General features: G+C 36.7%; 1 protein-coding gene across 2 annotated transcripts; it reads right to left on the bottom strand.

Moving 5' to 3' along the window:
* Nucleotides 1-120: 120 nt before the first annotated feature.
* Nucleotides 121-24,688, bottom strand: LOC130072668 (uncharacterized). 2 transcript variants are annotated; one of them, XM_056237885.1, is made up of 7 exons: nt 24,595-24,688; nt 24,368-24,459; nt 1,496-1,553; nt 1,320-1,372; nt 1,140-1,211; nt 914-1,037; nt 121-735 (listed from the first exon to the last, which is right to left on the bottom strand). In XM_056237885.1, the coding sequence occupies exons 1-7, from the start codon at nt 24,640-24,642 to the stop codon at nt 364-366; spliced, it is 819 nt and encodes a 272-aa protein (XP_056093860.1). In that variant the 5' UTR covers nt 24,643-24,688; the 3' UTR covers nt 121-363. The 2 variants fall into 2 exon arrangements, with proteins under 2 accessions (XP_056093860.1, XP_056093859.1); XM_056237884.1 differs by having other exon boundaries at nt 1,140-1,215; nt 1,321-1,372.

Here is a 24,688-nt window from a genome sequence, read left to right as displayed (position 1 = left end):
AAAGTTTGGGGTCTGTAAGATCTTTTCATGTTTACGAAAGAATTCTCTCATGCCCACCAAGGCTGCATTTATTTCATGAAAAATACAGTAAATTGTAATATTATTACAGGCGATATTATAATATTATTACAATTTAAAATATTTTTTATATTTTAATATATTTTAAACTTTAATTTAGTCCTGTGATAGCAAAGCCCTCCAAAACTATTTTGGTCAAAACTGATTTTTTTTTTATTTTATTTTTTTTATGTTTGGGCTGTTTCAAATTCAAATAATTTAAAAATAATTTTGGTTGCCGAAATATTGGTGCATCACTAACAGTAAACACCACTCATTCATTAAATTGAACGATTGTTATTCGAATCACTGAAGAATTACTGTTCGACCAGCTCCTCTTGATTCTCCCCTCCCTCTTGTCAAGCCTCGTCCTCCTCTTGTCACACCAACCCCTCCTCTTCCTCTGCCTCTTCCACCCCCCGCAATGTTTCCTCTTCCTCTTCCAGCACCTATAATGTTTCCTCTTCCTCTCCCTCTTCCAGCCCCCGCAATGTTTCCTCTTCCTCTGCCTCTTCCAGCACCTATAATGTTTCCTCTCCCTCTGCCTCGTCCACCCCTAACAGCGTTTCCTCTTCCTCCGCCTCCTCCAACAGCTCCTCTTCCTCTTCCACCGCCCCTTCCCCATCCTCGCCCACTGAAACTCAGGTCAGTGAATCGGTCATTGAGGGATACGGCAGTCTGCGAAACAAAGTAAAAACGGAGGCTCTAAAAACTGATGAACAATTTAATTGTGTAAGTTTATGGAAAAATAATAAAACTTTACTGTCTTTACACACACAAGGCCAATAAAATGTAATAAATGTCTGACTCTCCTACTTTACCGGGTGTACAGGCTTTGCCGGATGGCTAAACTCACCTGGTTAGTGGTCGCTTTGTAGTTAAATTGCAGAGGAATCCCCTTAGGTAAAGAAGTACCGGCTCCTCTAGAAGATCTGCCTCTTAACACTACCCCACCCCTCCTAGCCTGAATAGGTGTCTTCCTGATGGAGTGAAAAAAGCAAGAGAGACACACAAAGAAAAGCTAAACAAAGAAGGACATAAACCAGTGAATTAGAAGCCAGCGAGAAAGTTCATTCACTCACACAGTGACAGGTGCAGATTTAGCATTTGGCAGGGAAACTGTCAGTGTTGAGCCAGATGGTGCTGTTCTTTGACTTCAGTGTGTGTTTGGATGTGGATGTGACAGACACACAGAGAGAAAAACAATTTGTCAACACACCTTGAGAGTACTTTTTAGAATATTCACACGTAAAGAAACTCACCCTCTTATTTTCTGATACTTTTGCAATTTCTCAGCCATTTCTGTGGCAGAAAACTGAAGAAACAAAGACAAAGCACAGAACTGTAGGTTTAAAACATTGTAACAGGAAGGTCAATCCATGTGTAAGTCGTGTATAATGTTTTTTTTTTTTTTTTAAATAAAGATTGCCCTTCTTACCCCTCTGTCTAATACAAATGGTCTTCCACCCCTTTGTCCTCTTGCTGAAATTGCACCCCTAGAACAACAAATGACTATGACAAAAACTATTAAACAATTACATTAAACTACTATCTGTGCTATGGTAAGTTTACAGCTCTATTTCTATAAGTTTAATGTTATTTATAAGATGATTTCAATATTTTATGTCACAACGCATAACTTAATGGGTTAATGGGAGTCTGTAGTTGTCTGTAGTTTATCAGATCACCAGATTTTATGCTTATTTCCTATGTATTGTTCTGTTGTATTACATCTTAAGTGTTCTGATATATTTGATACAATATGTATCAAAAGTTAATTGTCTGTAAGATTTTTTTAATGTTTTTGAAAGATGTTTATGCTCACAACGGCTGTGTTAATTTGATCATAAATACAGTAAAAACAGTAATATTGTGAAATAATTGTTTTCTGTTGGAATATATTTAAACTGTATTTTATTCCTGTGATGGCAAATCTAAATTTTCAGCATCATTACTCCAATCTTCAGTGTCAAATGATCATTCTAATATGCTGATTTGGGGCTCAAAAACATCTTATATTATTATCAATGTTGAAAACAGTTGTGCTGCTTAATATTTTTGTGGAAAGAGTGCTATTTTTTTCAGGATTCTTTGATAAATAGAAAGTCTCTACTACACCCTCTTCAAGGTCTGAATTTTTTTAGAGATGATAAGCTACAGCTGTTTCATCTGAGCTTCTCTTTGAGGACAGAGAAGCAACACTGACCATTTCAGCCTAGGCTGCATGGAATACATTTTCTATTACTTCTCTCTTCTGCATCTCTGGCTTTCAGTGCATATATTTAGGCAGATGTTATGGCTTCAAATAAATGACAGAGACCAAGAGTTGAGATTGGGCTATGGATTGGAAGACTATTCTCATGATGAAAACCAGAGGACTAGTTCTCATCAACTACTGTGTACACCACCACTTCAGTAGGCGCATATGTCATATATTTCATATTGTTCTGCTCAGTTTAATTTTAAGAGAATATAATAATAAATACTTATTATATAGCACTATATAATACTTTAGCAATAAATATTTTAGATTTATTACTACTCAGACTGAGATTCTTGCATTATGAATAAGTTTGGATATTACCCCATCAAGTGCCCCATCATTAGTAAATATGTATGATACTGTATTATTATGGTATGAAACTCTATTATTGATATTTTCTGTAGTGTCTGGACCAATCAGACACACACAAATTATTCATTATATTTAATGGATAATCCAGCAAACTCACTATCCCAACAAAGGTCTGTGAGACTTCCCCCAAATCAAGCCAACACACTGGCAGAACTCGGTGTCCTGTTACAGGACACAGTTTTACGACCCATAAGAATGTGCAGGGAATTGGCTTTATGCACAGCTTCACTACTTCCTGAACTTCAGCCAGCCCTTTGTTTCCTGTCTGTCATTATTGGACAAACTGATTAGTCCAGGTGTGCCTGATTATTGTTACTGAGGCCAGGCACACCTGGATTAATCAGTTTGTCCAATAATGACAGACAGGAAACAAAGGGCTGGCTGAAGTTCAGGAAGTAGTGAAGCTGTGCATAAAGCCAATTGTCTCCTAATTCTTGCTGAGAAGAAGAAATGAACCATTTTAATCCTATATATTCTGTATATATATAACCATATGATAAATGTCTTAACATGTATCTAATTTTCCATCTCATAATTTTCCTTTTATGTGGTTTGGCCTACGTCTTCATTCTCTCTTCTAAACTATTTTGGTCTGAAACATGACTTGCATACTATGGTTAACCAAAATCCTATGTGTAGCATGTTTAGTCTCTATAAACTCCAATCTCCAACCCATTTGTTAATTTACATTACATTTTGCTAACTTTATTACGCATTAGTATTATAAGAATGTATAAGAAGGTTCTCTCTCATCAAGACCACATCAGCAAAGATCAACTGGAGCCTCAACAAATTGCATCAGGACAGTTTAATGCAAATGGACGAGACATGCAAGTATCAAACTTAGTCTCATTATTTGATACATTAAGTATCCTTACCCCTTTTTAAGAAGGGCGTGTTAGAACTAAACTGATGGTTTGCTCAGGCTGTTGATCTGCTGAACATCAAACAATGCTATAACTTCTTGCTTTCCTGTATTCTGCTTCAGCTCTCTTTCCCTTGGTAAACTGTATGTATGTATGTATGTATGTATGTATGTATGTATGTATGTATGTGTGTGTATGTTGGAGTAGTTTAAATGTTCAGTCTAATTAATAAAGTCTTTTTCATATCACACGTAAGTAAAGTTGTCTGTGTCTCAAGCTCATATCTGGAGTCAATACTCATAGATCTTGACTACTTGCTCTTAGTAGTACTTAGTAAGAAAGACATTTCCCATGCCCCGGAAATGTACATTTCTATTAATTAATAACCAATGTTGAGTGTCCACGGGATGAACCGAGTAATTGGTTGTAATGTTAATGTAGCTACATCAAGTTAACCCGATTAACTGATCCAAATATTCATAATCAATTATAACAAGTTATGATTGATTATTAATATTTCATAGAGCTAATTTGCTACATTTCTTTTGATAATGAAGTAAAAATAAATAGATTCATATTTTAAAGGCACAGTATGTAAGTTTCACTGCTAGAGACCACTTATTCAAAACAATAACAAAGCAATCTGACGGGAATCAGGCAGAAATGGTGTTCATGGGTGGGCTAATGTATTTAATGTTTTATTAACGTTACTATAGTATGAAGCTGGGCGGGGCCGAAAGCCGGGACATTTTTTTAAAAAATATTTATTTTTGCAGATTTTTGCCTTTATTATGATAGTACAGTACAAAGTGGACAGGAAGCGAGGTGGGAGAGAGAGAGGGGGATGGGATCAGGAAAGGTCCACGAGCCAGGACTCAAACTCGGGTCGCCTGAAGCGCAACAACGCTACATGTTGGCAGGCTGCCCACGAGGCCATCGGTGCCGACAAGCCAGGGACATTTTACGTTGCTGTTTTTATTATGCTTATATGCCGCAGTTGGCCCCAATTCCACTCCTTTCGTTTTGTTATTTATGCATATTTTACAATTAAAGTTATGTTTAATGTTCGTCTCCTTCTTACCTTAACTTTCTTACAGTTATTCTTGATCACTTAAACATTATCTTATTTCATTCTAATGAACCACCCTTAAGTGCTGAATTACTACTCATACAGTTTACTTTATATGACAAATTAAAATTGTGAGGTAACACAGCGCTGTTTTACTTGGTCAAAATAATCATACTAAAAATACATTTGAGTGAGTTGAAAGTTATGTTATAATGTTAATGTGTTGAGATAGCGGTGGCAGCTATGAGACACTTGATGCACATTGCAGTAAGCTAGATCGATAACAGAATATCATATTAATAAAAGCTGGATGACTTGAGTTGCTAAATGGCATGCAATTCATTTTAAAACATTGTGTGGTAGATAAAATGCTGTATTCCTGTAACTACAAATAAAGCTCTTTCTGATTATGTTATGTTAGCCACTTGACAAAATAATGTTGTCTGATTTACTTTTTGGGTACAAACATGTTACTCGCGGTAAATCAAGAAAACAAGAGATTCAAACAATAAGACTAACCGTGTTGAGCTATATAACAAATGATTTGTTTTCTGTCGATAAAGGTACCCTATCCAAACAGTTGCTTAAAACACATAATATTGTAGGGCTGAGCAAATACACTCTTTTTTTACAGTCTATGGTGGATACTGTCATTCACAATCACAGATTCTACTTTTTGGAAGTATGACATAATAATAATAATTATAATACAAGATAATAATTTTCACCGGAAAATGTCATCTGAACAAGTAAGTAACATCCACTTTTGTTCTGACCAACTAAGGGAAAAAAATCATTGCAGTAACTTTAAATCGTGCTGATTAAATCTAAAGATCGCTTATCATATCACGTCAAACCGTGCAAATCATACCTTGTTCTCAAATTGTAATGTTAACAACATCTGCATTGCGTGACTACATTTAAAGCCCTTCAGATATTTAGGGCCCAAGCCCAAAGGGCGAAGGCCCTATTGTTTTCCTTAGGATTATTTATTATTATTATTATTATTATTAGGGCCCAAGCCCAAAGGGCGAAGGCCCTATTGTTTTCCTTAGGATTATTTATTATTCTTCTTATTATTTTTCTGCTACCTTTTGGACACTTTTGGAGGCCTTAACATGCTCAAAAACTCCTGAAACTTTGCACACATGTCAGAACCCGCGGCCATCAGGGCCGGGCTGAAGATGGTACCCGGGCGTGGCAGGGGGGCTCGACAGCGCCCCCTGGAACGGGGTCCGAAAACATGGTCCATAAATCAAACACGCTTGCATGTAATAATATGAAACTCGGTACACATGTAGATCTCCTCGTTTCATATATACTTCACACTCTTACTTTTTACCCCAGCCCAACAGGAAGTCGGCTATTTAGGGTTGTTGGTAAAACACACGCAATGGAATGTGAAATACTCCTCCTAGAGAATTCAAACAAACGGCACGAAACTCGGTCAGCATGAAGTCAAGACATTGAGGATGAAAGTTTGCGAGGGGATTTTTGATATCTCGAACGGTTTGGCCGTGGCGAGGAAACAAAATTATGGCGAGAAACGTGAAACAGGAAGTGTGTCATAACTACTGCATACATTAACTGATCTTGATGAAACTTCAACAGTGTGTTCGTTGTAAGAGCCCGATCACATGGATGTGACTATTGTGAGTCAAAATTATAGCGCCACCAACTGGCAGCAGGAAGTGTGTCACTTCCTAAATGCTTTGAAATCACCCTCTTATTTTTACCCGATTTGCTTCAAACTTTATGTGTATAATGTAAACACACGCCAGATGTAGACCTGTGAAAGGATTATTGATATCTTAGATACTGTTGCCGTGGCAACACATCAAACTTTAATATTCTTGTTTGATGCTTTTGAGACTCTTAGCATGCTTGAAATTGCATGAAACTCGACAGACACAGGTATGCATATGGTTCAGATCAAGCCGGACAACTTTCTAATTAACTGTCATTAGCTCAGACCAAGAGGAAGTCAGATATTTTGGTTTGAATGTGGATGTTTCTGAGAATTTTCTCTCCCTCTCCCTCTGACAGAGAGAATGCACCCTGCCATTCGTGTGTGTCTGTGTGGGGAGGGGGGGAGGGGCTCTTTTAGTTTAAACACAAAATTATACATAGGGCCATACTGCCCTCTTGTGTCCAAAATTATATTTATATATACATTATACATATATTTGGTATGTGACTGAGGACCGAGAGCTTTTAAATACGGGACATTGATAATGGCCACGTGCAGAGCGCTCGAGGGAATTCCTATGGAAGTAGGAATGAACTAAAAAACGTTCGCTCTGTTCTGCTCGCTCGTCGCCATGGACGCGCACCATTATGAATGCCAGTGCAGCCGCATACTTTTTAGTGTCACTTTAAAATTAGTGCAATAACGGGGCCGATTGCTTGAATTGTGAGTTCAATAGTCTATTATTTTTCACGGAAAACACAACAACAAAAGAGTACAAGGATAGATTCGCTGAAATAGGGGCTTTTACATAAAATAGCCTATTCCGTCATCATCTTTTCAGTCAGCTCTTCACTCTCGTGATTAATGAAATTTGACTCCTGTTGCTGATATTTGCTGCAACTTTCGTTCCGCTCACAATTTAGTAAGCAAACACGCTTCAAATGTGTTTTTATTTTATTTTTGTGTATATATATGTGTGTGTATATATATGTGTGTATATATATATATATATATATATATATATATATAGCTTATGTTTCAAATATGAGTTAATTAACAATCGTTGGAAAGAATGATACTTTTAATATCACTAAACCGTCATTAGGTGTCGCCAGGCGACCGTCTTAATGAGCGAGTCATTGATTCATTCGTTCAAACGATTCGTTCGAACGGCTGAGTCATTCATGAATGAGACAGATTATGGATTGGTCGTTGAATCTTTGAGTCAACCGATTCGTTCAAAATGCTGAATCATTCAGTAATGAGAACGCGTTGCTGTGAGATGCTCGATGGTTCTGCTGTGATCTTTGTTTAACTATTTTCGCTGCTGAAACAGAAAAAAAAGTCAATATTGCATCTAAAATGTAAGTGATTTGACGTGTGTGTGTGTGTGTGTGTGTGTGTGTGTGATTGTGTCTGTTACAGTGATTGTTTAACCCTTGTTAAAGTTTAGGCCTTGTCTTTATGGATATATATCTTTTTATATAAAAAAAAATAGCATACAACCCATGTATTTTAAATGTATTGTTTGCTTTAAATTACATTGAGATTTGTATGTTTGGTAATTGAACCTGAATGAATTATAAATGAATGTGCTATATTTCAGATCATATATTTGTTTTCCTTAAAATTTGAACTAACACTAACTTTATTCTCATCTGAATGATAGATTATTTATTTCTGTATAAAATAAAAACACATTTGATTTTTCTTTTTTAATCAATGTAGAATGTGTAACTGAAAAAATAAACAGATTAGGGCTCTGATCGAGGACAATAATGTCAAAAAAAGAATCAGGGCATGTCTCATATCTTTCTAAAATGTAATTATACACCATTTATTTTTATATAAAATTATACAAATATTAGAACTAAACCCATTTTATTCCTTTTTTTCAATTTAAGAATTATTTTCAAGTTTAAAAACAGCCAGAATGGTTGTTTAGTCAAAAATAATAATAATCCAAATCATATATAGTGCTATACTGCCCTCTTGTGTTCAAAATCAGGTAGGCCTATTGAATTAATATATATTTATATATTAGGGATGTTACTATGGGAATATTTTCCCACCGGTTAATCAACGTGTGATTGTGTAAACAAATTGTGTAAACCTCCCGCTGGGGGGTTTAAAAACACTAACTTGAAAGCGAAAGTATAATATGGACGTCCGCACGGACATTGAAATGGTGGCGCTCGAATGAATTCCTATGGAAGTAGAAATTAACTAAACGTTCGCTCTGTTCTGCTCGCTCGTCGCCATGGACGCGCACCATTATGAATGCCAGTGCAGCCGCATACTTTTTAGTGTCACTAAAATTAGTGCAATTTCGGGGGCCGATTGCTTGAATTCTGAGTTCAATAGTCTATTATTTTTCACGGAAAACACAACAATAAAAGAGTACAATGACAGATTCGCTTAAATAGGCGTTTTTACATAAAATAGCCTATTCCGTCATCATCTTTTCAGTCAGCTCTTCACTCTCGTGATTAATGAAATTTGACTCCTGTTGCTGATATTTGCTGCAACTTTCGTTCAGCTCACAATTTAGTAAGAAAACACGTTTCAAATGTGTTTTTATTTTATTTTTGTGTATGTGTGTGTATATGTATGTATATATATAAATATAGCTTATGTTTCAAATATGAGTTAATTAACAATCGTTGGAAAGAATGATACTTTTAAACATAACACTAAACCGTCATTAGGTGTCGCCAGGCGACCGTCTTAATGAGCGAGTCATTGATTCATTCGTTTGAACGACTGAGTCATTCATGAATGAGATAGATGTTTATGGATTGATTGGTCATTGAATCTTTGAGTCAACCGATTCGTTCAAAATGCTGAATCATTCAGTAATGAGAACGCGTTGCTGTGAGATGCGCGATGGTTCTGCTGTGATCTTTGTTTAACTATTTTCGCTGCTGAAACAGAAAAAAAGTCAATATTGCATGTAAAATGTAAGTGATTTGACTTGTGTGTGTGTGTGTGTGTGATTGTGTCTGTTACAGTGATAAGAGTTTAACCCTTGTTAAACTTTAGGCCTTGTCTTTTTGGATATATATCTTTTTATATTAAAAAATAGTCATACAACCCATATATTTTAAACGTATTGTTTGCTTTAAATTACATTAGGATTGTATGTTTGGTAATTGAACCTGAATGAATTTTAAATGAATGTGCTATATTTCAGATCATATATTTGTTTTCCTTAAAATTTGAACTAACACTAACTTTATTCTCATCTGGATGATAGATTATTTATTTCTGTATAAAATAAAAACACATTTGATTTTTCTTTTTTAATCAATGTAGAATGTGTAACTGAAAAAATAAACAGATTAGGGCTCTTTTTGATGACAAGAAATGAAAACCAATGCGATATGATGAATGTCCAAAAGATGGCTCCCACAGACTGTTTTTAAATAGGATTGTTTGATATTTTTTGCTTTTAAACTGTGTGTGTGTGTGTGTGTAAGAGATTTTGGTTGGGTGACAGTTGTAGTTTACAGTTTGACAAGAGTTTATAGTTTGACAAAAGCACAATGTTGTGTTTTATTGCGAGTGTACACAAATATAAGTAAACACTTTGCAGTTTGAATAATGTCCTGTATGAACAAAAGGACGGAGTATGTCTTTATGTCTACATTGTTCAATTACGCCACACACACACACACACACACACACACACACACACACACACACACACACACACACACACACACACACACACACACACACACACACACACACACACACAAACACTATTTTTCTAATCAGATCAGGCAAGTAATATTCTGTCTTGTCTCTTAAAAAAACAATATATATATATGTATATATATATATATATATATATATATATGTGTGTGTGTGTGTGTGTATATATAAATATAGCTGCGAGCAGCGATGAAAGGGCCAAAGCCGGCGGCACCGCCACCCCGGTTATAGCGCCACCAACTGGCAGCAGGAAGTCTGTCACTTTCAAAAAGCTTTGAAATCACCTGATTGCTTCAAACTTCACTACTATGATGTAAACACACGGCAGATGTAGACCTGGATGTAGACCTGACCTTTCAGAAGGTTGCTCTCGCATACTTTGTGGTTGACATGTGCCCTCAATGCACACTTTTGCAGAGCCCACACTGATACAAGCTCTACAGCACACTTCTTTTCGACAGTCAAAGCAGGGTTACGTTTTTGCACGTCGTGCACAATAACCCTAAAGGCACCAGGGTGGCGGTGCCACCGGCTTTATATATATATATATATATATATATATATATATATATAAATATAGCTGCGAGCAGCGATGAAGGGCCAAAGCCGGTGGTACCGCCACCCCGGTGCCTTTAGGTAACTAAAGGCACCGGGGTTGCGGTGCCACCGGCTTGGGCCCGTAATCGCTGCTCGCAGCTATATTTATTATTATTATTATTATTATTATTAGGGCCCAAGCCCAAAGGGCGAAGGCCCTATTGTTTTCCTTAGGATTATTTATTATTATTATTATTATTATTATTAGGGCCCAAGCCCAAAGGGCGAAGGCCCTATTGTTTTCCTTAGGATTATTTATTATTCTTCTTATTATTTTTCTGCTACCTTTTGGACACTTTTGGAGGCCTTAACATGCTCAAAAACTCCTGAAACTTTGCACACATGTCAGAACCCGCGGCCATCAGGGCCGGGCTGAAGATGGTACTCGGGCGTGGCAGGGGGGCTCGACAGCGCCCCCTGGAACGGGGTCCGAAAACATGGTCCATAAATCAAACACGCTTGCATGTAATAATATGAAACTCGGTACACATGTAGATCTCCTCGTTTCATATATACTTCACACTCTTACTTTTTACCCCAGCCCAACAGGAAGTCGGCTATTTAGGGTTGTTGGTAAAACACACGCAATGGAATGTGAAATACTCCTCCTAGAGAATTCAAACAAACGGCACGAAACTCGGTCAGCATGAAGTCAAGACATTGAGGATGAAAGTTTGCGAGGGGATTTTTGATATCTCGAACGGTTTGGCCGTGGCGAGGAAACAAAATTATGGCGAGAAACGTGAAACAGGAAGTGTGTCATAACTACTGCATACATTAACTGATCTTGATGAAACTTCAACAGTGTGTTCGTTGTAAGAGGCCGATCACATGGATGTGACTATTGTGAGTCAAAATTATAGCGCCACCAACTGGCAGCAGGAAGTGTGTCACTTCCTAAATGCTTTGAAATCACCCTCTTATTTTTACCCGATTTGCTTCAAACTTTATGTGTATAATGTAAACACACGCCAGATGTAGACCTGTGAAAGGATTATTGATATCTTAGATACTGTTGCCGTGGCAACACATCAAACTTTAATATTCTTGTTTGATGCTTTTGAGACTCTTAACATACTTGAAATTGCATGAAACCCGACAGACACATCACATTTATTAGACAGTAGACATGTGCAGAGTTTCAGAAACGGGCGTGGTGAGGGGCTCAGTAGCGCCACCTTTTGTCAAAAGTGGGGGGATTGATTTTATCTACAGTAATAAAAATCGGTATGTGTATTGTTCTCCTCCAGCCAGACAACTTTCTAATTTACACTCAATAGCTCCAACCAACAGGAAGTCAGATATTTTGGTTTGAAAATTGTCATTTTATGTCTCTCTCTCTCTGAGCCTACGTCTATGTGTGTGTGTGTGTGTCTGTGAGTGTGGGGAGGGGGAGGGGGGCTAGATTAACCATTTGACTGCTGTGTGGTTTGGCCTGCATTAAAAAAGAAAAAAAAATGTCTTACGCCTTGTATTTTTTAAATAAGTTGTATTAATAAGTAAAGACATATAACCAGTTGAATTGTAGTGCATTGAAAATAGTTTTATATAATTAGTTTATTAATTAAATTAACTTGGTCAGAAAATTTGGTCCATAAATCAAACACACTTGCATGTAATATTATGAAACTCTGTACACATATAGATCTCATCGGGCCAAACAACTTTAAGCCAGCCCAACAGGAAGTGGGCTATTTTGGTCTTAATGTGGATGTTTTGCAAAACCAGGCTCTACATTTTTACCCACTCCTCTTAAGTGGTTTATTTTATTCCCACCAAACTTTTTCAACATGATGAAAATACATTAAAGAAGCATAAATGTGAATATCTATTGAATATCTCTAATTGTTTTGCTATGGCGAGGGATTAAAGTCATGTAAAAAAAAATAAACACTAAAAGCCTCATATCTTCTAAAAATTTAATTATACACCATTTATTTCTAGATAAAATTATACAAATATCAGAACTAAACCCATTTTATTCTTGTTTTCAATTTAAGAATAATGTACAAGTTTAAAAACAGCCAGGATGCACTATTCAGTTAAAAAATAAATATATCAAATAATACATAGGGCTATACTGCCCTCTTGTGTTCAAAATCAGGTAGGCCTGTTGTATTTAAATATAGGTAGCTGCTATGTGACTCCGAGAATTTTTTCTCACCGGTTATTTGACGTGTAACACCGGGGGCTTTTATATCGCTAACTTAAAAGTGAAAGTAAAGTAAGGACATTTATAGTGGTGGCGCTCACAGTGCGCTCGAATGAATTTCTATGGAAGTAGAAATGAAAAAACGTTCGCTCTGTTTTGCTCGCTCGTCGCCATGGACGCGCACCGTAATGAATGCCACTGCAGCCGCATACTTTTTAGTGTCACTTTAAAATTAGTGCAATATCGGGGGCCAATTGCTTGAATTGTGAGTTCAATAGTCTATTATTTTTCACGGAAAACACAACAACAAAAGAGTACAATGATAGATTCGCTTAAATAGGCGCTTTTACATAAAATAGCCTATTCCGTCATCATCTTTTCAGTCAGCTCTTCACTCTCGTGATTAATGAAATTTGACTCCTGTTGCTGATATTTGCTGCAACTTTCGTTCTGCTCACAATTTAGTAAGCAAACACGCTTCAAATGTGTTTTTATTTTATTTTTGTGTGTATATATGTATGTATATATATATATATAGCTTATGTTTCAAATATGAGTTAATTAACAATCGTTTGAAAGAATGATACTTTTAAACATATCACTAAGCCGTCATTAGGTGTCGCCAGGCGACCGTCTTAATGAGCGAGTCATTGATTCATTTGTTCGAACGATTCGTTCGAACGGCTGAGTCATTCATGAATGAGACAGATTATGGATTGGTCATTGAATCTTTGAGTCAACCGATTCGTTCAAAATGCTGAATCATTCAGTAATGAGAAAACACGTTGCTGTGAGATGCTCGATTGTTCTGCTGTGATCTTTGTTTAACTAGTTTCACTGCTGAAACAGAAAAAAGTCAATATTGCATATAAAATGTAAGTGATTTGACTTGTGTGTGTGTCTGTGTGTGTGTGTGTGTGTGTGTGTGTGTGTGTGTGTGTGTGTGTGTGTGTGTGTGTGTGTGTGTGTGTGTGTGTGTGTGTGTGTATGATTGTGTCTGTTACTTTTTGGATATATATCTTTTTATATAAAAAAAAATAGGCATACAACCCATATATTTTAAATGTATTGTTTGCTTTAAATTACATTAAGATTTGTATGTTTGGTAATTGAACCTGAATGAATTTTAAATGAATGTGCTATATTTCAGAGTTTTCCTTAAAATTTGACCTAACACTACCTTTATTCTCATCTGAATGATAGATTATTTATTTCTGTATAAAATAAAAAAGAGATTTTGGTTGGGTGACAGTTGTAGTTTACAGTTTGACAAAAGCACAATGTTGTGTTTTATTGCGATTGTTCACAAATATAAGTAAACACTTATGAGATAGATGTTTATGGATTGATTGGTCATTGAATCTTTGAGTCAACCGATTCGTTCAAAATGCTGAATCATTCAGTAATGAGAACGCGTTGCTGTGAGATGCGCGATGGTTCTGCTGTGATCTTTGTTTAACTATTTTCGCTGCTGAAACAGAAAAAAAGTCAATATTGCATCTAAAATGTAAGTGATTTGACTTGTGTGTGTGTGTGTGTGATTGTGTGTGTGATTGTGTCTGTTACAGTGATAAGAGTTTAACCCTTGTTAAACTTTAGACCTTGTCTTTTTGGATATATATCTTTTTATATTAAAAAATAGTCATACAACCCATATATTTTAAATGTATTGTTTGCTTTAAATTACATTAAGATTGTATGTTTGGTAATCGAACCTAAATGAATTTTACATGAATGTGCTATATTTCAGATCATATATTTGTTTTCCTTAAAATTTGAACTAACACTAACTTTATTCTCATCTGAATGATAGATTATTTATTTCTGTATAAAATAAAAACACCTTTGATTTTTCTTTTTTAATCAATGTAGAATGTGTAACTGAAAAAATAAACAGATTAGGGCTCTGTTTGATGACAAGAAATGAAAACCAATGCGATATGATGAATGTCCAAAAGATGGCTCCCACAGACTGTTTTTAAATAGGATTGTTTGATATTTTTTGCTTTTAAACTGTGTGTGTGTGTGTGTGTGTAAGAGATTTTGGTTGGGTGACAGTTGTAGTTTACAGTTTGACAAGAGTTTATAGTTTGACAAAAGCACAATGTTGTGTTTTATTGCGAGTGTACACAAATATAAGTAAACACTTTGCAGTTTGAATAATGTCCTGTATGAACAAAAGGACGGAGTATGTCTTTATGTCTACATTGTTCAATTACGCCACACACACACACACAAACACTATTTTTCTAATCAGATCAGGCAAGTAATATTCTGTCTTGTCTCTTAAAAAAACAATATATATATATTTATGTATATATATATATATATATATATATATATATATATATATATATATATGTGTGTGTGTGTGTGTATATATATATATAAATATAGCTGCGAGCAGCGTGAAAGGGCCAAAGCCGGCGGCACCGCCACCCCGGTTATAGCGCCACCAACTGGCTGCAGGAAGTCTGTCACTTTCAAAAAGCTTTGAAATCACCTGATTGCTTCAAACTTCACTACTATGATGTAAACACACGGCAGATGTAGACCTGGATGTAGACCTGACCTTTCAGAAGGTTGCTCTCGCATACTTTGTGGTTGACATGTGCCCTCAATGCACACTTTTGCAGAGCCCACACTGATACAAGCTCTACAGCACACTTCTTTTCGACAGTCAAAGCAGGGTTACGTTTTTGCACGTCGTGCACAATAACCCTAAAGGCACCAGGGTGGCGGTGCCACCGGCTTTATATATATATATATATATATATATATATATATATATAAATATAGCTGCGAGCAGCGATGAAGGGCCAAAGCCGGTGGTACCGCCACCCCGGTGCCTTTAGGTAACTAAAGGCACCGGGGTTGCGGTGCCACCGGCTTGGGCCCGTAATCGCTGCTCGCAGCTATATTTATTATTATTTTTCTGCTACCTTTTGGACACTTTTGGAGGCCTTAACATGCTCAAAAACTCCTGAAACTTTGCACACATGTCAGAACCCGCGGCCATCAGGGCCGGGCTGAAGATGGTACCCGGGCGTGGCAGGGGGGCTCGACAGCGCCCCCTGGAACGGGGTCCGAAAACATGGTCCATAAATCAAACACGCTTGCATGTAATAATATGAAACTCGGTACACATGTAGATCTCCTCGTTTCATATATACTTCACACTCTTACTTTTTACCCCAGCCCAACAGGAAGTCGGCTATTTAGGGTTGTTGGTAAAACACACGCAATGGAATGTGAAATACTCCTCCTAGAGAATTCAAACAAACGGCACGAAACTCGGTCAGCATGAAGTCAAGACATTGAGGATGAAAGTTTGCGAGGGGATTTTTGATATCTCGAACGGTTTGGCCGTGGCGAGGAAACGAATTTATGGCGAGAAACAACAAACAAGAAGTGCGTTATAACTTCTGCATACATTAACTGATCTTGATGAAACTTCAGCAGTGTGATCGCTGTAAGAGGCCGATCACATGGATGTGACTATTGTGAGTCAAAGTTATAGCGCCACCAACTGGCAGCAGGAAGTGTGTCACTTTCTAAATGCTTTTGACAAAAGTGGGGGGGTTAGTTTTATCTACAGTAACAAAACTCGATATGTATATTGTACTCTTCGAGCCGGACAACTTTCTAATTTACCGTAATTAGCTACGACCAACAGGAAGTCAGATATTTTGGTTTGAATGTGGATTTCAGATTCTGAGTTTTTAGCTACTCCTCCTAAGTAGTTTATTTTATTCATGCCAAACTTTTTCAACATGATGAAAATACATTGAAGATGCTAAATTGTGAACAGATATTGAATATCTCAAACGGTTTTGCTATGGTTGAGGGATTCAAGTAATGTCAAAAAAAGGATCAGGGCATGTCTCATATCTTTCTAAAATGTAATTATACACCATTTATTTTTATATAAAATTATTCAAATATTAGAACTAAACCCATTTTATTCCTTTTTTTCAATTTAAGAATTATTTTTAAGTTTAAAAACAGCCAGAATGGTTGTTTAGTCAAAAATAATAATAATCCAAATCATATATAGTGCTATACTGCCCTCTTGTGTTCAAAATCAGGTAGGCCTATTGAATTTATAAATATTTATATATTAGGGATGTTACTATGGGAATATTTTCCCACCGGTTAATCAACGTGTGATTGTGTAAACCAATTGTGTAAACCTCCCGCTGGGGGGGGTTTAAAAACACTAACTTGAAAGCGAAAGTATAATATGGACGTCCGCACAGACATTGAAATGGTGGCGCTCGAATGAATTCCTATGGAAGTAGAAATTAAATTGCTTGAATTGTGAGTTCAATAGTCTATTATTTTTCACGGAAAACACAACAATAAAAGAGTACAATGACAGATTCGCTTAAATAGGCGTTTTTACATAAAATAGCCTATTCCGTCATCATCTTTTCAGTCAGCTCTTCACTCTCGTGATTAATGAAATTTGACTCCTGTTGCTGATATTTGCTGCAACTTTCGTTCAGCTCACAATTTAGTAAGCAAACACGTTTCAAATGTGTTTTTATTTTATTTTTGTGTATGTGTGTGTATATGTATGTATATATATAAATATAGCTTATGTTTCAAATATGAGTTAATTAACAATCGTTGGAAAGAATGATACTTTTAAACATAACACTAAACCGTCATTAGGTGTCGCCAGGCGACCGTCTTAATGAGCGAGTCATTGATTCATTCGTTTGAACGACTGAGTCATTCATGAATGAGATAGATGTTTATGGATTGATTGGTCATTGAATCTTTGAGTCAACCGATTCGTTCAAAATGCTGAATCATTCAGTAATGAGAACGCGTTGCTGTGAGATGCGCGATGGTTCTGCTGTGATCTTTGTTTAACTATTTTCGCTGCTGAAACAGAAAAAAAGTCAATATTGCATGTAAAATGTAAGTGATTTGACTTGTGTGTGTGTGTGTGTGATTGTGTGTGTGATTGTGTCTGTTACAGTGATAAGAGTTTAACCCTTGTTAAACTTTAGGCCTTGTCTTTTTGGATATATATCTTTTTATATTAAAAAATAGTCATACAACCCATATATTTTAAATGTATTGTTTGCTTTAAATTACATTAAGATTGTATGTTTGGTAATTGAACCTGAATGAATTTTAAATGAATGTGCTATATTTCAGATCATATATTTGTTTTCCTTAAAATTTGAACTAACACTAACTTTATTCTCATCTGAATGATAGATTATTTATTTCTGTATAAAATAAAAACACATTTGATTTTTCTTTTTTAATCAATGTAGAATGTGTAACTGAAAAAATAAACAGATTAGGGCTCTGTTTGATGACAAGAAATGAAAACCAATGCGATATGATGAATGTCCAAAAGATGGCTCCCACAGACTGTTTTTAAATAGGATTGTTTGATATTTTTTGCTTTTAAACTGTGTGTGTGTGTGTGTGTGTAAGAGATTTTGGTTGGGTGACAGTTGTAGTTTACAGTTTGACAAGAGTTTATAGCTTGACAAAAGCACAATGTTGTGTTTTATTGCAAGTGTACACAAATATAAGTAAACACTTTGCAGTTTGAATAATGTCCTGTATGAACAAAAGGACGGAGTATGTTTTTATGTCTACATTGTTCAATTACGCCACACACACACACACACACACACACAAACACACACACACACACACACACACACACACACACACACACACACACACACACACACAAACACTATTTTTCTAATCAGATCAGGCAAGTAATATTCTGTCTTGTCTCTTAAAAAAACAATATATATATATTTATGTATATATATATATATATATACATATATATATATATGTGTGTGTGTGTGTGTGTGTGTTTGTGTGTGTATATATATAAATATAGCTGCAAGCAGCGATGAAAGGGCCAAAGCCGGCGGCACCGCCACCCCGGTTATAGCGCCACCAACTGGCAGCAGGAAGTCTGTCACTTTCAAAAAGCTTTGAAATCACCTGATTGCTTCAAACTTCACTACTATGATGTAAACACACGGCAGATGTAGACCTGGATGTAGACCTGACCTTTCAGAAGGTTGCTCTCGCATACTTTGTGGTTGATATGTGCCCTCAATGCACACTTTTGCAGAGCCCACACTGATACAAGCTCTACAGCACACTTCTTTTCGACAGTCAAAGCAGGGTTACGTTTTTGCACGTCGTGCACAATAACCCTAAAGGCACCAGGGTGGCGGTGCCACCGGCTTTATATATATATATATATATATATATATATATATATATATATATATATATATATATATATATATATATATATATATATATATAAATATAAATATAGCTGCGAGCAGCGATGAAGGGCCAAAGCCGGTGGTACCGCCACCCCGGTGCCTTTAGGTAACTAAAGGCACCGGGGTTGCGGTGCCACCGGCTTGGGCCCGTAATCGCTGCTCGCAGCTATATTTATTATTATTTTTCTGCTACCTTTTGGACACTTTTGGAGGCCTTAACATGCTCAAAAACTCCTGAAACTTTGCACACATGTCAGAACCCGCGGCCATCAGGGCCGGGCTGAAGATGGTACCCGGGCGTGGCAGGGGGGCTCGACAGCGCCCCCTGGAACGGGGTCCGAAAACATGGTCCATAAATCAAACACGCTTGCATGTAATAATATGAAACTCGGTACACATGTAGATCTCCTCGTTTCATATATACTTCACACTCTTACTTTTTACCCCAGCCCAACAGGAAGTCGGCTATTTAGGGTTGTTGGTAAAACACACGCAATGGAATGTGAAATACTCCTCCTAGAGAATTCAAACAAACGGCACGAAACTCGGTCAGCATGAAGTCAAGACATTGAGGATGAAAGTTTGCGAGGGGATTTTTGATATCTCGAACGGTTTGGCCGTGGCGAGGAAACAAAATTATGGCGAGAAACGTGAAACAGGAAGTGTGTCATAACTACTGCATACATTAACTGATCTTGATGAAACTTCAACAGTGTGTTCGTTGTAAGAGCCCGATCACATGGATGTGACTATTGTGAGTCAAAGTTATAGCGCCACCAACTGGCAGCAGGAAGTGTGTCACTTCCTAAATGCTTTTGACAAAAGGGGGGGGGTTAGTTTTATCTACAGTAATAAAACTCGATATGTATATTGTACTCTTCGAGCCGGACAACTTTCTAATTTACCGTAATTAGCTCGGATCAACAGAAAGTCAGATATTTTTGTCTGAATGTGGATTTTTGGCTAAAAAAGCCTCTGATTTTTTACCCACTCCTCTTAAGTGGTTTATTCAATTCCCACCAAACTTTTTCAACATGATGAAAATACATTAAAGAAGCTAAATTGTGAATGGCTATTGAATATCTCAAATTGTTTTGCTATGGCGAGGGATTAAAGTCATGTCAAAAAAGTAAACACTAAAAGCCTCATATCTTCTAAAAAATTAATTATACACCATTTATTTCTAGATAAAATTACACAAATATCAGAACTAACCCCATTTTATTCTTGTTTTCAATTTAAGAATAATGTACAAGTTTAAAAACAGCCAGAATGTGCTATTCAGTTAAAAAATAAATACATCAAGTAATACAAAGGGCTATACTGCCCTCTTGTGTCCAAAATGATATCAACTCAGTACATAAAACTTTTTTTATCAGGTATGGCTATTGTAATTAAATATAAATATATTAGGTATGTGGCTGTGAGGATCTTTTCCCACCGGTTAATCGACGTTAGACACCAGCGAGGCCTTTTAAATCGCTAATATAAAAGTGAAAGTAAAGTAAGGACGTCCGCACGGACATAGTGGTGGCGCTCGCAGTGCGCTCGAATGAATTTCTATGGAAGTGGAAATGAAAAAACGTTCGCTCTGTTCTGCTTGCTCGTCGCCATGGACGCGCACCGTTATGAATGCCAGTGCAGCCGCATACTTTTTAGTGTCACTTTAAAATTAGCACCATATCGGGGGCCGATTGTTTCCGGTTTTCAGGTAATACACAACAACAAATGAGTAAATGACAGATTCGCTTAAATAGGCGCTTTTACACAAAATATTCCATCATCATTTTTTTCAGTCAGCTCTTCACTCTCGTGATTAATGAATTTTGACTCCTGTTGCTGATCTTTGCTGCAACTTTCGTTCAGCTCACAATTTAGTAAGCAAACACGCTTCAAATGTGTTTTTATTTTATTTTTGTGTATACATATGTGTGTATATATATATATATATATATATATATATATATATATAGCTTATGTTTAACAATCGTTGGAAAGAATGATACTTTTAAACATATCACTAAACCGTCATTAGGTGTCGCCAGGCGACCGTCTTAATGAGCGAGTCATTGATTCATTCGTTCAAACGATTCGTTCGAACGGCTGAGTCATTCATGAATGAGACAGATTATGGATTGGTCGTTGAATCTTTGAGTCAACCGATTCGTTCAAAATGCTGAATCATTCAGTAATGAGAACGCGTTGCTGTGAGATCCTCGATGGTTCTGCTGTGATCTTTGTTTAACTATTTTCGCTGCTGAAACAGAAAAAAAGTCAATATTGCATCTAAAATGTAAGTGATTTGACGTGTGTGTGTGTGTGTGTGTGTGTGTGTGTGATTGTGTCTGTTACAGTGATTGTTTAACCCTTGTTAAAGTTTAGGCCTTGTCTTTTTGGATATATATCTTTTTATATATAAAAAAATAGCATACAACCCTGAGAATTTTCTCTCCCTCTCTCTTCGTCTCTGTGTGTGAGGGATTTGTCTATTGCTTTTAATGGAGTTCAAGGTTTCAGGGGCTTTTGGGGCTCTTAACGTGCTCAAAAACTATTGAAACTTTGCACACAGGTCAGAGCCCACAGCCATCAGGGCCGGGCTGAAGCTGGTACCCGGGCGTGGCAGGGGGGCTCAACAGCGCCCCCTTGAACGGGGTCCAACAATTTGGTCCATATATCCAACACACTTGCATGAATTAATATGAAACTTAGTACACATATAGATCTCATCGGGCCGAACATCTTTCCCCTGGTCAAGTTTTACGCCAGCCCAACAGGAAATCGGCTATTATGGGTTGTTTGGAAAACGCTTGCTGTGGAATTTGAAGTACTACTCCTAGGCAATTCATTCAATCATTGCCAAACTCGGTGTGCATGAAGTCAAGACATTAAGGATGCTAAATTGTGGACAGATTTTTGATATCTCGAACGGTTTGGCCACGGAGAGGAAATTAATTTTCATGACTAAAAAAGGACATATAAAGTGTGTTATGACTTAGTTAGTTTTACCTACAGTTACAAAACTCAGCGTGTATATTCTTCTCCTCAAGCCGAACAACTTTCTAATTTAAAGTAATTAGCTCCGACCCTCAGAAAGTCAGATATTGTGGTTTGAATATGGTCATTTTCTCTCTCTCTCTGAGCCAATATGGCAAGCCGCTTTAACATTTAATCATTTTAACCTACTAGTCTCTATTTTCATGCTACTAGTACTTATTTTTTAGATACTAGTATCTATTCCATTAAGTACTAGTACTTATTCATTTGGGACTAGTGCTTATTCTTTAGTACTAGTGCCTATTCTTTAGATACTAGTGCTTATTCTTTAGATATTCTTTTGAATACGTATTAGTAGCTAATGAATAAGTACTGGTATCTATTTAATATGTACTAGTATCTAATGACTTAGTACTAGTATTTATTGAATAAATACTAGTATCTATTAATAGGTACTAGTATCTAAAAGGTCATTTTCTCTCTCTCTCTCTCTCTCTCTCTCTCTCTCTCTCTCTGAGCCAATATGGCAAGCCGTTTTAACATTTAATCATTTTAACCTACTAGTCTCTATTTTCATGCTACTAGTACTTATTTTTTAGATACTAGTATCTATTCCATTAAGTACTAGTACTTATTCATTAGCGACTAGTGCTTATTCTGTTTAGAATATTCAAAGTGCTTATTCAATTTTTATGCTTATTTATATTTTCAGAGCAGAAAATCCGATTTTTCTGCTTATTCAATATTGCATCTAAAATGTAAGTGACTTGACGTGTGTGTGTGTGTGTGTGTGTGTGTGTGTGTGTGTGTGTGTGTGTGTGTGAGAGAGAGAGAGAGAGAGAGAGAGAGAGAGAGAGAGAGAGAGAGAGAGAGAGAGAGAGAGAGAGAGAGAGAGAGAGAGAGAGAGAGAGAGAGAGAGATTGCGTCTGTTACAGTGACAAGAGTTTAACCCTTTAAGGCCTTGTCTTTTTGGATATATATCTTTTTTTTATATAAAAAAAAGTGCATACAACCCATATATTTTAAATGTATTGTTTGCTTTAAATTAAATTAAGATTGTATGTTTGGTAATTGAACCTAAATACATTTAAAATTAATGTGCTATATTTCAGATCAATATATTTGTTTTCCTTCATTTTAATCAACACTAACTTTATTCTCATCTGAATTATAAATAACTTATTTCTGTATAAAATAAAAAATCCCGAATAATCCAGACCAACCAGAGCGCACTATTTCTACAACATCATCAGTGCTGAAGCGGAACTACCAGAGCCGTTCGGCAGATAGCGAGCAGATATTTTGTGTCACGTCGTGCACAATAACCCTAAAGGCACCAGGGTGGCGGTGCCACCGGCTTTTTATATATATATATATATATATATATATATATATATATATATATATATATATATAAATATAGCTGCGAGCAGCGATGAAGGGCCAAAGCCGGCGGCACCGCCACCCCGGTGCCTTTAGGTAACTAAAGGCACCGGGGTTGCGGTGCCACCGGCTTGGGCCCGTAATCGCTGCTCGCAGCTATATTTATCCTTGTTTTCGCATGGGTCCGGTTGCAGTCTCTTTTTCCAAACTCACAGTCCAAAGTCTTTTGCATATTACAACGGGGAATCTCCAGCTGTCACTGCGATTGTCGTTTGAACCTTTCTGGATCCGCCATCAAATTGATAAGTTTAATTATATCAAGTGCTGTGAGAAAAGGCTACAAAGCTCCACCTCCAACATCATCACACGCAATATAGCTTATACTAGCCGAGACTCCTTCTTTATGTGTACAGATGTGACGTAATGACGCAAAGACATGCTCGAATTTCCCGCGGAAATCCACCAGTACCACTGGAATTAAAAACATTATTACAAGTTTACCGATTTGAATCAAGCTAAGGCACTATTGTGTTTTGGATATGTACTTGCTATAGTTGGATATGTACTTCACTAACGATAGTTTTGGATATGTACTTGCTCAAAAAATTATTTTGGATAATTTTTAACCCACAAAAGCTACGGACTACAGCTTTAAAGCTTCTTTGGTGTTCTTACGTTTTCTATGAAAGTAACCGGAAATCGAGGTTAACGTGGATATAACGTTATTGACAGGCTACACAATGACACAGGCCATTCTCTGGATTTAAACATTGTAGGAAACATTTGGGATAATGTAAGTACACAAGTCAACAAAATATATAACATTGTTCTAGTGGTTTTTGGATATTTTAATCCAAAAATCTTACATATTGTGCCTTTAAGATGATAAAGTTGAAACAGAGAAGAGAGTGTAGAACCTGCTCAGTCTGGCTCCTCTTCCTCTACCTCTTCCTCGTCCTCTGAATGTCCCCCTCGATGTGAATGTGGTCTGATTAAACTGTCCATCGATCTATGGCACAGAGAGAGTAATCACAGTAATAATCATTGAAATAAATCTTATCAAGATAGAACACAGGGTTATTCAACCACTGGTTTCAATTACTTAACTCTATTTTAGCCATAGAAACAATAAGACCGTTCATACCGTGGTAGCGGCAGCGGCTCTGTTTAGTGAACCCCCTCTCGACACCATTCCCCTCCCGGATCCCCTTTGTCTCCTCAAACCTCTCAACCCGCCA

This window comes from Rhinichthys klamathensis, unplaced genomic scaffold (assembly GCF_029890125.1).
Source record: "Rhinichthys klamathensis goyatoka isolate OS25496 unplaced genomic scaffold, OSU_Roscu_1.1 h1tg000501l_1, whole genome shotgun sequence".
Classification (NCBI taxonomy): Eukaryota; Metazoa; Chordata; class Actinopteri; order Cypriniformes; family Leuciscidae; genus Rhinichthys; species Rhinichthys klamathensis.
The sequence above is the reverse complement of the archived record's forward strand: the minus strand, read 5'-3'. Positions and strand labels throughout refer to the sequence as shown.